Source organism: Gouania willdenowi, chromosome 22 (assembly GCF_900634775.1).
Source record: "Gouania willdenowi chromosome 22, fGouWil2.1, whole genome shotgun sequence".
NCBI classification, from domain to species: domain Eukaryota; kingdom Metazoa; phylum Chordata; class Actinopteri; order Blenniiformes; family Gobiesocidae; genus Gouania; species Gouania willdenowi.
Window position 1 is genome coordinate 10,790,300 of NC_041065.1, and position 17,425 is coordinate 10,807,724.

At 37.7% G+C, this 17,425-nt stretch overlaps 2 protein-coding genes across 2 annotated transcripts in view; one reads left to right on the forward strand and one right to left on the reverse strand.

Annotated features, from left to right (window-relative positions):
* Positions 1-1,258: 1,258 nt before the first annotated feature.
* On the forward strand, positions 1,259-6,911 carry ddo (D-aspartate oxidase). The gene is made up of 5 exons (XM_028437906.1): positions 1,259-1,383; positions 1,598-1,770; positions 4,251-4,359; positions 4,438-4,614; positions 6,215-6,911. Exons 2-5 carry the CDS (start codon positions 1,599-1,601, stop codon positions 6,771-6,773), a joined length of 1,017 nt encoding a protein of 338 aa, XP_028293707.1. The 5' UTR covers positions 1,259-1,383; position 1,598; the 3' UTR covers positions 6,774-6,911.
* A 2,623-nt stretch (positions 6,912-9,534) lies between these two features.
* The window catches only part of mta1 (metastasis associated 1), a 65,984-nt gene continuing 58,093 nt past the window's right edge, over positions 9,535-17,425 (reverse strand). The window contains exons 11-18 of the mRNA XM_028437904.1: positions 16,002-16,060; positions 15,641-15,804; positions 14,285-14,436; positions 13,737-13,926; positions 13,572-13,661; positions 12,967-13,116; positions 11,084-11,233; positions 9,535-10,343 (exon numbers count right to left, since the gene is read on the reverse strand). Coding sequence (XP_028293705.1) covers positions 11,124-11,233; positions 12,967-13,116; positions 13,572-13,661; positions 13,737-13,926; positions 14,285-14,436; positions 15,641-15,804; positions 16,002-16,060 — 915 coding nt within the window. The 3' untranslated portion in view covers positions 9,535-10,343; positions 11,084-11,123. The remainder of the gene's footprint in view (positions 10,344-11,083; positions 11,234-12,966; positions 13,117-13,571; positions 13,662-13,736; positions 13,927-14,284; positions 14,437-15,640; positions 15,805-16,001; positions 16,061-17,425) is intronic.

Genomic DNA, 17,425 nt, shown 5'->3' on the forward strand with positions numbered 1-17,425 from the left:
TTTAGTTTGAGCAATGGAGACTTTGTACTGGAGGATGTGGTTATTGTACATGTCTTTGTGAATAGTGAGGTGGGTTTTTTATAGAGGCGCTTGAGTTGAGAACCTCTGGCATTCGTGGAGATCGTGTGTGAACCAGGGGGCAGGAGTGGAGAATGTAACAGACATGGATTTTATCGGAGCCGGGGAGTTGAGAATGGAATGGAGAGTAGTGTTGTAGTGCATAACCAGCTCATCAGGGGTGGAAAATGTAATCATGTCCTGCAGGTGATGGTCAATACTGGAGGTGAGGGTGCTAAGATTGATATCTTTTGATGGTGCGGAATGATCTGAGATGGGGAAGCTTAGTGGCAGTAATGGTGAGAGCAGTATTGAATGAGAGTAGAAAGTGATCAAGTATGGGGAGTTTATCAGCTTTACAGCCAAGAGGAGTGACACTGGAGCAGCAGATTAAATCAAGAATGTGACCTTTTGAGTGGGTGGGAATGTTACTATGTTGCTGAAGACCAAAGTTATCTAAGCAGGATGTAAAATCTCTGGTGACAGTAATTAATGTTGTCCATGTGAATGTTAAAACACTATTATTTTTGAGGAAAGGGAGGATAAATGAGTGAGGAAGGTAGCAAAATGATTTAAAAAGTCACTGTTGTGGTGGTAAACAGTTGCAAATATGGTGGGAGTAGGTCCAGAGAGTTCACATACTGTGGATTCAAATGAAGTGAAGAGACACAGACACAGGCGAGACTTTAATGTTGTCGTGGTAAATCATCGCGAAACCTCGAACACCGGCCCGACCGGTGGTCTTGATCATGACCGTTTTCTGCGTGCTATGTTACGGTTGATTAACACACTAGACCCCGACTGCAACCTCTCTTACCAAAAATAAATGTGTGTGTGTACTTTAATTAAGCTATTTATATTTGTACTGACTTGTAAGAAGGTAACTAGCAGAAGAATGGCTCTTTCCACAACAGAATACAGCAGTTTTCTCCAAAAAATTTCTGAACTTTTTTCCCCCCGACTTTAATATTCTTATAGATTTTAAGCTGTTGAATGTTTTTTTTTTGTTGTTGTTGCACTTTTTGATCATGTAAAGCACATTGAGTTGCCTTGTGTATGAAATGCGCTATACAAATACATTTGCCTTGCCTCTGCATTTATGTTTGAAGTATTTTTCTTATTTCCAGATGGGGAGCTGTAATGTATTTATTGAGCAGCAGAGGGCGCTGCTGTACCATATGCAGTTGTTCCTCCTCGGCCACCATACTCAGCGCGGAGCGACGTTAATTTACAGCATTAGAACAAAAAAAGTAAACAATCTCTGTTTTTTAACCACTTTACATTACAGGCTGTTTGTAATTCCACACAGAGGAGGACACACACCTGGTAGGTATCAGAAACATATTCACCAGAGTCTGGATGAATATTCGTGTTTTAAAACCAGGTGAACTTTGTACTTTCATTTTAGTTTTTTTAATATGACTTTACAATGGCTGTTACCTAATCTGAGCTGCATGTGACCTAGTTTCAGTGACTGTTGGGTTATTTATTGTACAAAGTGCACCGATAGAGCCTGTTCCTTGGCTGTCTGTGTTCCCAGTATGAAGATGGTGAAGGTTGCAGTGGTCGGAGCTGGTGTGGTGGGACTATCCACTGCTGTGTGCATTGCTGAGGCTCTTCCTTTCTGCTGTGTCACGGTGATGGCTGAGAGGTTCAGCCCTGACACCACCAGTGATGGAGCTGCAGGGATCGTGTTGCCTGCACAATTTCCAGGTGATTGTTCGTCTTTCTGTACATCAGCCTCCATTTATAAAGAGAAGTTAAAGGAGCATAGGGCAGGATTTAAAAAAAAAAAAAAAAAAAAAAACACATTAATTTTAAGTAGGGATGTAACGATTCACTCAACTCCTGATACGATTTGATTCACGATACTGGGTTCACGATACGATTTTCTCACGATTTATTTTACAAAATGGGAATGTTGACAAATGACTGAAAAATATTCCTTTATGTTTTTGGGGAAAATACTATACTATTTTCCTTTTATTTTTCATTGTCAAAAGAATCCCTTGATAAACTATTCAAAATGATGCAATTTAACTAAAAATAAATCTTGAATGAAATAAATAAAGGAATAATACAAATGAAGAAGAAACCTATTAATTTAAATTCTGGTTCTATAATAAACAATGCAAAACTGCGTAATAGTTCTTTTTCTTTTTAAAAGTGCAACTGAAAATGTATTTTGTGCCTTAACAATTGGACTTTAAAAAAAACAAAACAAAAAAAAACCTGTCATTTTACTGTATTTACGTCAGATATTTGTTTAGACCAGCAGAGGGCGCTGGTAACCCAGTGGTCGGTTGGCATGCAGCTAATGTAGCAGTGAAGAAGAGATGCTATGCTAGCAGACAGAGCTAATAGAAAAACGTGACTTTTACAGATATTCACGTAATATTACAGATATTTTTTCGGTGCTAAAGGAGTAAAGAATCATTTATGAGCATGTTTAACAGTAAATGGCGGCCAGAAAGAAAATAGTAGCAGATTCCGCCTGTCACGTCCGCTTCTGGAAAGATTAATATATAACCTCTGCTGGTTAAAAAAAGTACTGCGATTCAATTTTCAGAGCATCGATGTGAACCGTGGTACCTATGAATCGATTTTTAACTGCCTTACGATTAATCGTTACATCCCTAATTTTAAGTCATTTAATGCTAATGGTAGAGCTGAACGATTATTTGCATTTGCGATATTATCGCAATATCATAGAACGCGATTTTCTAATCGCAAAGCCTGCAATTTTTTATTTATTTATTTTTAGTTTATATATACTGTATGTTTTTTTTTTTTTCTTGTACTGTCCTGTTAAGATCAGTGTTTAAGAAGTGCAGGCCACATCTTTACATGTTTCATGAAACGTGAAGTTAGATATGTTGAAGAGGTAAAACCACAGATTTGTTTCTCTGCTTTGAAATGTATTATTTATATTTAATTAAAGTTTAAATAAATCTGAAATTGTTTATTATGAATCAGATTGAGGCCATTGAAAAAATAATCGCATATTAAATTTCAATATTGAGGAAAAAAAAAATCGCAATTAGATTATTTTCCAAAATTGTTCAGCCCTACTAATGGGCAGTGTTTGGAACGTTTCCATAGAAAAGTAATTAGTTGTACTTACCCACTACTTGTTCTAAGAAGTAACTGAGTTAGTAATTGAATTACTCTATAATAAAAGTAACTCATTACCAAGGAAATTTTTTGCATTACTGTTAAAAAAAAAAAAAAAAATACAAAAAATGTTGCTATATGTCAGGTATCCATCCTCTAGTATGAGCTGTGCTCCGCTGATGTCGGTGGCTTGGCTGGTGGCTGCAGTTCCACTAACCACCGTGGTGTCACTATGGAGTCTGATTTCTAGATCCTGCCCTGTGCTCCTTTAAGCGTTTAAAGTGTTAGCTTCAGTGTTTCTCAAATGGGGGTACGCGATCCCACTACATGCAGTACTTGCAGAAGTGAAAGTAAAGGATTACAAGTACTCACGTTACTGTAATTGAGTTGCTTTGATGGGTACTTGTACTTTTTTCTAAATCAGTCATTTTACTTGTATTTAAGTATGTTTTAAAAAGAAGTAAAGTAATTAATTACATTTCTACACCCAACCATTACCAGAGGTGTAAAGAGTACTGATATATCCTACTCAGGTAGAAGTACTGTGACTTGATTGAAATTGTACTCAAGTACAAATACAAGTGTGTCATACATTAAATACTCAAGTACAAGTATAAAGTAGCTCAATTAGATAGTACTCAAAGTAAAAGTTTATATACTGTTTATCACCTGAGTACTGGAAAGAGAGATTGGAAAATTAACAAATGAATATATAAAAATATGGGGTTTTATCATGTTTAATTTAGTTAAAAATGATAACGATAATGAAAATTATCTTCATTACAAACATGAACTGAAAATACAAGGGTCAGTGTTGGTCCCACATCAGATTGGAGATGACCAGAAATGATAAAAACTATAGAAATACATCTATTCAGGAGGCAACAAATACTGTTCCATTCCACTCCTTTACAAAATGCGATTCTGTAAAACGTGTGTTTTTACTCACGTTACATCATTATGCTCTATAGTTATTTTTTCCATGGAGTTCAGAGCAAAATGTTGTAGAAAAAAAAAAAAAAAAAGTTTGAGAACCACTGACCTATTGGTTGGATTTCCTGTGTTCCGTCCTCTGTCAGATATCCCACTGGAAAGACAAAAGCAATGGTTCAAGAACAGCTTTGATCACCTGTTGGCCATCGCACAGTCTCAGCACTCACCAGAAGCTGGAGTAATGCTGAGCTCTGGGTAGGAGTCACGTCATCAATGAGATGTTATCAAAGATAAGTCACCATTTAGAGCAGAACTTATTTTTGAACCTTCCAGTTGCCAGATTTTCAAGGAGGTTCCAGCTGAAAAGAAACCGTTCTGGTCCGAGTTTGTCATTGGTTTTAGAGAAATGACTGATGTTGAGTTGAAGCGTTTTCCACTCCATACGTTTGGCCAGGCGTTCACTACGGTGAAGTGTGAGTGTTCCAGCTACCTGCCATGGCTCCAAAACAGGTTCGTCCAATACAGTAAGCTCAGAATCTAGGTCTTAACATTAGCCCAGTTGTTCAAAAGGTGTAATCTGGATCAAAACTATCTAGATTTTAAAATCTGGATCCTGTTATCTGTGTTCATTTAATCCCAGTTGTTCAAAGCAAAAATGGATTGGATCAGTCACCTGTTCATTTTGGCAGCTATTTGGGCCGTCATGTTCGCTCAGACAGGATGTGACATGTTGAATCCAAATATCTCACAAACAGAACAAGATTTTAAAACAGAAAAATTACGCTAAATTTACTTTTCTGTGCTTTAAACGTGATAAAAGTGCTATCTGGGCTTCATACACATGCCCAAGGTGTTTTTTCATTGATTCCCTCAATCGTTAGAGGGTGATTTGCTCATTTCTTACTGTAGCGTGAGCCCAAACACCTCGCTCCAATTTAATGACGCGCTCCCACTTTGATGAGAAGCCGCGCCTCCAGGAAGCTCTCTGCCGTGATTGACATGTAAACAGACACGCCCACTAAGGTGAGCATTTCAGCGTCCTTCGCGTAGTGCTATGTATGTATTTTCTACAGTCTATGTATGTACCGGTGAACGCCCCGCCCCCACGCTCTGTCTCGTGTTTATAAAGCAGCATGAGCTCGGCTACGGAGTGGGTGGGAGGAGGGCGGGCCGTCCTCTGGCCCTACGTCACCGTGCGGGGAGGAGGAAGTCAGTGTCCCGTCTATAGACACGCCCACTCATGAATATGCATAAGTAGGACACAAATCAGCCTGTTTGTGTAGAGTTGCTCAGAAAGTGACTTTTCAGAGGCTAAAACTCTGGAAAACAGGTGAGTTATACTATGTTTTTGGAGTTCTTAGAACAAATGGAGATGGATGAAATATAGCCTGACATGGCTGCACTACTTGAATCTTGAACCATGACAGAGGGGCATGGCTGAATTCGAACCGTAAATCCCGCCTCCCAGTCTGATAATCCCTCCCAGTCTCCTCCTCTGGAAGTGCACGAAGTCGAGCTGAACGTGCACACGCATAGGTTGACAGTCTGAAGTTGCATCCAAGCATCTCCTAGTTCATATTTTGTTGCTGAAAATAAATGTCATCGTCACGGGTACGTGTTACCGCCGTGCACACGCTTCACTATATATCGCGGCAGCCAATGAGGACACTCCTTCGTGGGCTCTGCTCACCCCTCCTTTCTCTAAATCCTGTGGTTGGAGATGGAGGAGGTGACCGCTAACATTTTGTCTTCTGGTTTTAGTCACTAAAATAATTCAGCACGCAGACGTACACTTTTTTCAGAAATGATAACTTTTACGATATTACTATATGATGCTAATAAGATTATTTTTTTTAATTAAAGAAAATAATTTGAGTACCCCAGGTTTAGGTCAGTAAAAAATAACCACACTGGTTGGTTTTAAAACGGAATAACTAAAGAACGAAGGGTACACGGATCCGATTCCAGAATCCAATTTTAGTTTTGAACAACCAATTTTCAATATTTGATCCAATCCATTATCCAAAATCAGATCATGTGACCTTTTGAACAACTAGCCCATTAGGATTAAAGTCTACAAAGGAATCTGTAACGTGTTGGTTTGGTGCAGGTTCAGCAAAGCTGGAGGTCTAATAGAACAGAGGATTGTCTCCAGTCTCCAAGACCTCAGCAGCAGCTTTGATCTCATCGTCAACTGTTCTGGTCTGGGAGCTAAATCCTTAGTGGGTGACGGTGAGGTGTACCCAGTCAGAGGACAGGTCCTAAAGGTGGACGCTCCCTGGCTGAAGCACTTCATCAGAGATGGAGACGGAAAGACCTACATCTATCCAGGGATCCACAGCGTCACCATAGGTGGGACGAGGCAGGAGGGCGACTGGAGGCTGGAGGTGGACCAGGGAGACACCAGAGGCATCCTGGAGCGCTGCTGCAGGCTGGAGCCATCGCTCACTAAAGCTAAGGTCCTCAGTGAGTGGGTGGGCCTGAGGCCAGGCAGGAAGAACCCCAGGGTGGAGAGAGAGGTGGTGCAGCTGCAGGGACGCCAGCTGTCGGTGGTCCACAACTACGGCCACAGTGGGTGGGGGGTTACGCTAGCATGGGGGACTGCACTGGATGCTCTGGGGCTGGTCAGGCAGTGCTTACATGATCTATCTCTGCAGGCCAAACTGTGAACACCTTCTTACTATAGCAGTGGTTCACAAACAGGGGTACGTGTACTAGGGCTGGGCGATATAGACCAAAACTCATATCTCTATATTTTTTCTCAAAATGGCAATATACAATATATTGATATTTGTACCAGAAAGAGAATTCTGGGTTAAATTTGCTGATGAAAAATGCCTCACACACACATTTATTAACAAACAGCTCCACAATATGCGACACTTTTAGCTTTTTCTCCTCTAAGGGACAGCATGTGTGAGTGTGTTCTGTAGTGTAGCTTGTTATGGGGAAGGTCTGGGTTAGGACACCCTCAGTGATTCATCCAACTCTGCTTTTCATGCTGGTTTGAGAAGTAGAGAATATAAGGGCCCCCAAAAAACTCAATTTTAATACAAAATGAGCTAAAAAATAATAATAATAAAAATATATATATACAGTATATAAAATCAAAAACTCGATATATCTTGAATCTCGATATATTGCCCAGTCCTAACATGTACCCCAAGGAATACAGAAGCACATTGCAGGAGATACTGGGGAAAATTTAACAATTAATTTAAAAATAATGGGGAAATGTTAATTTTTAAGCTATTTTTTAGATGAATTCACCACAAATTAACACTACTATTGCTCAATAAAATACTATATTTTCTTATAATTTATTGCAACAGGATTATTTCATGCTCTAAATGCCATTGTATCACTTCTGACAATAGGAGACAATAATTAGCTACATTTGACAGAGACTGTATTTACTTAATATTGAAGTTGAACTAAATTCCACTTATTGTTTTGAAGTTGTAGATTACGCCTTAGGTTTAGAACCAATGTTGGAGACATAGTTATGGTGGTTTAGGAGAGTCCATTGTTCCACTAATGAAAAAGTGATGAAATTATGGAGAGGGTTCTAATGATATGAAGGGGCTACACATGATTTGACAAATGAAAAGTGGGTACATGGGACAACAAATACTGCCACTGTTCTATATCACTAATGCTCACATTCTACTGTATGCAAATTAAGGTTTAAACTCATTTTAGTTCAGGGGCCAAATACCAAACGGTTTGAGTTTAAGTGGGCCACAGATTATAGATGGAATTCAACATTGATGTGCGCTAGTTTTGCACGTCTACGTATAAATAATAAAGTATGTGGGGGTGGGGTAGGGCTGGGCAATATGGACCAAAATTCATATCGCAATATTTTTTTGTCAAAATGACGATGTAGTGTAAAACTGTGTTTCTCAAGTGGAGGTACGTGAGAGAGAGGGTGGAAAATTAACAAAAGCATGAAAATTAAAAATGTGTATTTTTTTCTTAAAGTTAAAATGATAATAATAATAATGATGAAAATGATCTCGATTAAAACATTAACTGAAAATCAAAGGGTCAGTGTTGGTCCCACGATAGGTGGAAGATGAGAGGAAACGATAAATATCTATGAGACACTAAATATGGTTTCTTTCCACTTATTTACAGTTAGATTATTTCAAATGTGTGTTAAAACTTATTTATTCTATTATGCTCTATAGTTGTTTTTTACAGTATTGTGACCAAAATGTTGGAACTGAACAAAGGGGGTACTAATATATATATATATATATATATAGTATATATATGTGCAATATTGTAATGTTCTATATTGCCAAAATAGAAAACTCAATATATCTTGAATCTTGCTATATTGCCCAGCCCTAATGTGGGGCACTAATATATTATTCAAGCAATAAGTGACAGATATCAGTCCCTGCAGTATGTTCTCTTTTTTTTGTGAACAATTTCTTTTTAATTTGGGGAAATTTTTTTTTTTTGGAATCATTTAAAGAAAATTGCAGGATTTTATTTTTTTTTTTTAAATTTAGAGATCTTTCAACAATTTGAAATTCAAATGAACTGCCATCGTGATATACCATAAGCATAGCGACAACTGTGAGTTTGATTGAATATTTATATATTTTTAGATATCTACAAGTGACTTAGTGGGAAATTTACACAATAATTCATGTTTTTCTATTGCCTGGAGTTTGACACGTGTACTGCAGCCAATCACTGATGCTCAGAATCTACTGTATGCGTTAAAATGATAGAATGAATAGTGTAAACCTCAGTAATGAGTAAAAACTACATTTGTTTGTGAATAATATAATTAAGCTTTCTCTTCTTTTCAACCACTGTGACCAGGGTTGGGGTCAATTATAAATGTAATTGCGTAATTTACAATTAAGGCATAATTATAAGTTAAATAATTTAATTAACTGTGGTAATTATAATTGAAATGTAATTAAGATTGAAATTCTACAAAAACTGTTCATTACAATTTAATTAAACGCAAAAACTGTGTAACCACGTTACAGTTCTATGGCTCGCAAATACATAATTAACAATTATTAAAATCAACTTGAGGGTTATAGGGTTATTTATTGATGTTAATACATAGTAATTGTGGTTGAATGTTAGTAATTGAGAATGTAATTGTAATTGACTTTCAGGGGGGAAAATTAATAATTATGCCGCTAATTTTAAAAAATAAAAAATCCTGGGCACTGTAATTATAATTGAAAATGGATAATTGAAGACGTAATTGAAAAATGTAATTGAGCCCAACCCTGACAATGACCTTTGTGCCTTAATAAGAGAGAAAAGGAGTTCAGTTTTGGATTTTCTTTTAACGCATTTGATTTGAAAAAATATTTTTGCATTTTGTGAAATTGTTAATAAAACTTACTGCCACAAAAATAAAATAAAAAAGCAAATACAGAATCCTTGTGATATGTGACATATTTCCCCTTTATACAGCTGCAGCAGTAAGAAAAACACCTGCTAGAAAAAGAGCATTCAGAGCAAACAGGAACATCTTCAGCTTCCAACGCGCCAAAAACAAGAAAAAAAAAAAAAAAATAAAATCTTTTTTTGTTGTTGTTTTAATTACATTATTGAAGCATAGATGCATTACTTGTGAAAAAAGTAGAAAAAACACCAAGTCTCTCAATAACTTAAACCTCTCTGACCGAAGAGTGGGGTCGGTTCACACAACACAAAAGTTCCTGTAAAGCATCCAAACGCAATAAAAACAGGACAAATATAACTTGTGTCGCCAAAGTGAAAGTGCGTCTTTTTTTTTTTTTTTTTTTTTTTTAAACACATTGAACTTGTTTGAAAGAAACAACGCACAGAAGATGGAAGTGGCTTCGAGAACATTTCCTTCCACCCTCTTTTTTTTTAAATCCACAGGGTGTTTGCAAACATTTCCCATGAAACTTCAAAAGTTCCATTTATTGATCGATAAACAATAAGCTGAATGAGTATTGGTAAAAAAAAAAACAAACAAAACAAAAAGAAATATAATAGTAATTACAAAGACAGTAATAATGAGAAATGTGAATAATAAACACAGTCCTGTACAGTCAGGCTCATCCTGTGATTGATCACAGCCAAACTGATGCCAGTATTGATTGGTCTCCAGCAGTCTGATGGAGCCACTGACTACAGAGCGTCTGCTAGTGCCAGTGGATCTTATTCATCTTCAGCGTCTCCTCGGCTGCCCACGACTGTGGTGGGGTGGAAAACACCCCCCCCCCCCCTGCAAAAAAACACCAGCACACACACGAGAGTTAAAGCCTCAGTGCCACATAGTCATGTTTGTGCTAAAAATCCTGAAATAAAGATAAAACATACTAATTAAATGTAGAACAGTGTTGGTGCAGTTTTTTCAAAATAAAAGGTCTCAGAGCGAAGTTACTTGTTTTGGATTTTAGAGTCATTTTTGTTGTCTTTTTGCATTTTTATGTTATTTTGTGTGTTTTTGAGTCATTTTTGTGTGTTTTTGTTGTCGTATGGGGTTTTTTTGAGTCATTTTCATGTATTTTTCTGTCATAGTCCTGATGACTAAAACTTCGTTTTAGTCATCAGGACTATTTTAGTTTTAGTCAAACAAATAAATGACACTATTACAGTGGATATCATCGACTGTAAACATTTTCGTTCACTTGCTTTTTTAATTAGTCATAGTCTAGTTATTGTCACTTCAAAAATGTAGCCGATGGACATTTTTAGTTGACAAAATGATCACTGATGCATAATCAAATTAACATCCAACTAAGTTTTGTTGTGACCTTTGATCCGTGAAATCATTGGAAATGTCATTTTAGCAGTTTTTGATGTTTTGACATTTTCCTGAACTTTTTAGATGATGTCGACTTCGTGTTGCTTCATTATTTGCTGGCTATTGAGCGGCTTATGAACGTAGCTCTGAGTTGAAACCATAACGTGAAGAAAAGAAACCACCTAAAGAAGGATGTGTTGACAGAAACCGTCTCACCTCGCTGAGGTCTGAAGGAGCTGCTGTTCCCACAGAGCTCTCAGTCCAGTTCATGTATCTCATCCTGGAGGGACGCCGATGGTCGGCCCGATTCACTCATCCGTTTGGCCATGATGTCCCACTGGGGGGTCAAGGCTTTGGATTTGGTTCCTGGAGAGAGATAAAACACACGACTGTACAAACCAAGTCCAAGTCTTTACCAGGTACCGGTAAAAAAATAAATAAAATAAAACTCCATTCTGCCCCCTGGTGGCTGCACGGAGTAAAAAAGGACAATATTACTGAATCACAACTGGGTCACAAAAATGAGATCATCTGATCTGAGGGCCACATTAGAGTACAGTAGATCTTTTATTTATTTCAAACACGTAAACAGAAATAGATTCTCAGAAAATTTACATTACCAAACAATTCATTGTCAGCAATTACAATAATGACCAATCTGAGCATTAGTACAGGAAAGAATAGTCATTTTTGTATATTTCTCTGTCATTGTGTGTGTCTTGTAGTCATTTGTGTGTATCATTCAGTCATTTTGGAGACATTTTTGTGTGTTTTGGATCATTTTTTATGTATTATTCTGTCATTTAGTATGTTTTGGAGTCATTTTTGGGTATTTCTCTGTTGTCTTGCATGTTTTTAGTGTATTTATGTGTCATTTTAGTATATTTCTGTCATTTTGTGTATTTTAGAGTCAATTTGTGTATTTTTCTGTCATTGTGTGTGTTTCAGAGTCATTTTTGTGTGTATAGGAGTCATTTTTGTATATGTGTCTGTCATTTTGTGTATTTATCTGTATTTTTTGTTTGTTTTGGAGTAATTTTTGTTTTTTTTTCTGTCATTTTGTGGTATTTGGAGTCATTTTGTGCATTTTTGTTGTCGTTAGTTTTTGAAGTCAGTTTTGTTTTCTTTGTGCACTTTTCTGTCATCTTGTGTGTTTTTGGGTTCATTTTGTGCTTTTACTTTGAGGCCACCATACCTCATGTCTGTACTAAATAAACTGTCTCAGTATCTTCCACTATGACTTCATGACTAAAACACTTCTTTGAAATTCAATAGATATGTTTAAAAAAATAGCTTTTAGAAAACAAAACAACATTTTAAAAATGAACGTTATAAAAAAAAAAAAAAAAAACAACTAAAGACTCTGCGTGAGAGAATAGCTAATTACTCACACATGAAGTGAGTGCTGCTCATCGTAGTGATGTATCTATAAAAGCAACAATAACCCTAACAGTGCCCACATTCTTTACAGCTGCTTTTATTGTTAGCGCGGCTTCTGAGGAAAAGTAAACACAGAGCATCCATCTACCTGGATCAGGATGAAGGTGACACAGCTGTAATTACGCAGCATAGCTTAAAACTGATGAGTGCTGCAGACAACACAAACGATGCTGACAGTAAAAAATAAAAAAAAACAAGAAAGTGAAAGTGAAACAAATCACCTATTGATTCCAAAATCCCTGATTTTGGAAGAATTCCAGCAGAAATCTCCCAGTGCTGTGTTATCCCAGCCTGGGCCTGAGGTGGGCTCAGAGACCAACATGGAGACTGTCCCTCAGGATACACTTACCCAGCCCTCCCCGTCTACTGTTACCATGACAACATAGACCATTGCCTCCAGCTAAAGCAGCAGCTAGGCCAATTTGATCCCCTCACAAACTCACTCTCTCTCTCGCTCTCGATCGTCCCTGGCGTTCTCGCATTCACTTCGTCTCTGCCTGTTTCCATCCTCTCATTTAGACAGAAAAAAAACAAGAGCCCCATGCAGAACCCCTCGTTTGTGGAGCTCATGTGAAGATGAGCTTTGGTAGATTTAAAGCTGCAGTGAGTGATTTTTCATTGATAAATAACTAAATAAATGTTGGTTCTGTTGAGCTCACCATCAAGTCCGTTGTGCTGTTCGTATGTGCGTTTCCCCAGGATGGTGGGAGAGCCGTTGTTGAGAATGGGAGAGGACTTAAAGGTGCCCAGGCTGGAGATGGACCCTCCTCTGAGCGGTGGGTTGGGTTTGGCTGGACGGGGATGTGCTTCTGATACACGTACAGAGAGGAGGAAGCATGAGAGGATGGGTCAAAAACAATGAAGACACAAAGCAAGCTGAAAATCATCTTTACTTTAGAGGGAAAATCTGAATAAATTAAAAATGCAGTAGGAGCCAGCATTACTGTGATGTTGCTGTGGGGCTAACGTTAGCTTGTTAGCTCCACTAAGGGAGGGACTTTGGAAGCAGGGCAAGAGAGCAGCGGGGAGGGAGGGGGGGAAGGGATCTGAAAGTTGGGAACTGCACCTTTAAATGTTATTACCTAAATATTGTTAAATCTAGATAAATGTAAAATGTATAAAATGTTATTACCTAAATATTGTTAAATCTAGATGAATATAAAATGTTATTACCTAAATATTGTTAAATCTAGATAAATGTAAAATGTATAAAATGTTATTACCTAAATATTGTTAAATCTAGATAAATGTAAAATGTAATTACCTAAATACCGCACCACAGACTCCAGGGGTTTCCGGTCCACAGGCTTTAGAGGCACAGGCTTATTAGGCCTGTCTGGTAACCTCAGGGCACCTGGAACGTTTAGAAAAGGAAACTCATTCCACTCAGTCTTTTAGAGAGCTCTGATTGGCTGTTAAAGGTACTTACACTCTTGTTTAATGGCTGCTGTGTTTGCAGGGAGGTACGGGTGGCGGGCCAGGTGTCGAGGCCTGATGATGTCCTGGCAGAGGCGCCGTGCCATGCGGGTCAGGGTGGTCGTCTGCAGGAAGAACGCCTGCCGGGTCTTCACTGCAAACTTTGGGCTCCCGCTGTGCCTCAGGGGCAGCCCGTGGGGGCTCTGTGGGCACAGCCGACATGGTCAGAACCGAGACGCTGCAGGATGTGCATCAACACTTTCAAGTGTTTCATAAACTGATTGAAAAGATGAGCAGTTTGAGCAGAGATAGTAAAAGAGCATCAGTGGAAAATAAATGACTCATCATTACATCCTGTTCATGCTAGTTTGAGGGGAGACCCAAAGGATTGCTCGAATAAGGAAAAACATCAGCTTTATAGAAAAACAAGTTCTTTTTATGTCCATTTGATGAAAGAAAGACGCTGCCTGCCTCCAAACCTATAACCTGAATTCTAACACCAGGCTGCAGGCAGATGTGAGGCTGCTGTTTAGAATAAAGTGAATGTGGTAGAGCTCTAACCATGGTGCTGCGGTTAGGTCCGGGCCTCTCCCCCTCCAGTCTTGTGGGCATCTTCAGTCCTCCATACTTCTTCCAGTAGGTCCAGCATGACGCACACAGGCGACACTGCATGTTGGGAGGTCCCCACGAGTACCACTGGTACGAGCTGCTGGCTGCACACACACACACACACACACACACACACACACACACACACACACACACGCACACGGGACATGAAGGAACAAAAACCTTACTGTTCACGTAGTTAGCGGTTGATTGTTCAATACCAGGGTTTCATTTCATCTATTTATTTATTTCAATTAGAACATTCCACATTAATCTTTGTGTCAAACAGCGTCAACATAAATATGCCGGAGTTAGCACAATAGCTAAATTTCATACGTTGTCCTCGTAAGGTAGCACAATTATAATTGTAATCATATAATTGGTATTTAACTAGAATTATGACATAATTGTAATTGTAATTGAAAAGAATCTGTTGCTGTTGTAATTGAGTTCAAATAATTGTAATTTGCATTCAATAAAAAACAGTAATTTACATTGTAATTTAACCCAAAACTTACACATACAACAATTATTAAAACATGTTTCATATCCAGTTTACCTGTAAGTTCTATTGAGGATCATTTTACTATTTAATCATTTAAATCTAGGGGTGTACCGACACAAACAGGCTCAGACGCCCACACCAAAAACAATATTTTCATGGATGAGGAGGCTTAAAGTAACCAAATGATTAAAAACTAACATTTCTTTTTTCTGTATTTTACAGATGATCTAAGACATGGGTCATGACCAACACGTTGGTAGCTGACAGAAAAGGAAGCTTATTTATTAATGGCTCGACAATTGTGATTAATTGTAATTGAACTTTATTAATTGGGAACGTAACTGTAATTGATTTGAGGGGAAAAATTATTATTGTAAATTTAATTATACATTTTTTTTTTTAAATGCTGGTCAAAGTAATCGTAATTGCATTGCATTTTTTTTATATCTTATATATATATTAATCTACAGTTTTTAATTATTTATCATGTTGTACTTTGTACTGCACTTGTGTATGCATACACAGTGTAAAATGACATATAAAGGAATCTGAATCGTGAGTGAGCATGAATAATTGAAGACCTAACTGTAATTATTTTTAAAATGTAATAGACCCCAACCCAATTCTATACCTTCCAGAAATATAATAAGGAAATATGAAATGCATTTATTTTTTGCATCAATTAAAAAACTGGCCCACGGTTACCTACTGTATGTGCACAAACAAGCTTAACGCGACTCTTGTTTTAATGAAGCTAATATTACAAAGCTTCAGCATTCGATCAGGTCTAGTTAGTGACTTACTGTAGCAGCTCTCACAGGCTCGGCCCAGGCCAGGGGTCAGCACGGAGCACGGCAGTCCCGGCGCTCCGGGTGGTCCTGGCGGTCCTGGAGCCGCTGCACCTGCCGTTCCATTAACCAGAGCCGGCTTGGCGTTGTTGGTCAGCTGGTTTGGGTTTGGTTTGTTACTGAAAGAAGGACCGATGGACACAGAGCGTCAGAGTCTGAAGGAGAAATCCAGCATTGATCATTGATCAGGTGGACCGCTGCAGAATGCGTTACCAGAACATTCACACTTAAGCAGCTATACTTAGTTTAAGTGCAAATATAAAAGACATCTATACAACTAAAGATCTGACACAGGAAGTTGAATCCATACACTCACTAGTTGGGGATGTAGACCTGTTTCAACTTGCTTTCTGCTTCAGCAGCTTTTAATCGTTTCTGGAAAGAGCAAAAACAGACACAGCACACAGTTGTAGTGTAGCAGTAGTAGTGTATTATGTGTGTGTATTAGGGATGTAACGATTCACACAACTCCAGATACGATTCGATTCACGATACTGGGTTCACGATACGATTCTCTCACGATTTATTTTACAAAATGGGACTGTAGACAATTTTTTTTTTTTGGGAAAAAAACTAGAAAATACTGTATTATTTTCCTTTTATTTTTCATTGTCAAAAGAATTCCTTGATAAACTATTCAAAAGAATGCAATTTAACTAAAAATAAATCTTGAATGAAATAAAGGAATAATACAAATAAAAATGAAGCCTATTAATTTAAATTCTGGTTCTATAATAAACAATGCAAAACTGCAGAATAGTTCTTTTTCTTTTTAAAAGTGCAACTGAAAATGTATTTTGTGCCTTAACAATTGGACTTTAAAAAAAAAAAAAAAAACGTGATTGCACTGATTTACGTCATATTTGTTTGGACCAGCAGAGGGCGCTGGTAACACAGTGGTCGGTTGGCATGCAGATATCTTTCAGTGAAGAAGAGAAGCTATGCTAGCAGACAGAGCTAATAGAAAAACGTGACTTTTACAGATGTTCAAGTAATATTACAGATATTATTTCGGTGCTTAAAGGGTAATGAATCTTTTATAAACATATTTAAGAGTACAAGGAGGCCAGAAAGAAAGTATTAGCAGACTCCGCCCGCCGCCTACACTTGTGGATAAAAAAGAGTTAAAAAAAGTACTGCGATTCAATTTTCAGAAAATCGATATCAACCGTGATAACTATGAATCGATTTTTAACTGCCTTACGATTAATCGTTACATCCCTAGTGTGTATTTATTAAAAACAAGTTTGGATGAACTACGACCGGGACGGGGAAGGTCTACGTGCCGAATAGCACGCACCACGTTAATAAGAATTCAGTCAAGTGACTCGGTTCCACTGAGGAAAGACATCCGCTCATAGAATATCCATGTGAAATTACAGTCCGATTCAGCGAGCATTAACGGAGGAGTAGTCGCTTGAAAAATGAAGGGCCCCCCAATGGCCAATTTGTTTACATTGGTATGTTGACATTTATTTACAGAAACGTTGCACTAAAATAGTGTCACTGTTCATTTTCAATTTATTGTCTTTCAGAGATATAAAATAAAAATTGTGTTTTTTCACTTGATCTTTTTTTTCTTGTTATGTTATAGATTATCGTAGATTGATTTCCAGACAATATATCAATAATTGCAGTATCGTCATATCGTGAAATAATTGTTATGATGAGCTTTGTATTGCGTATCGTATCGTGACTCACAAATAAATGAGAAAACAACTTTAATGAAAATTGCCAAAA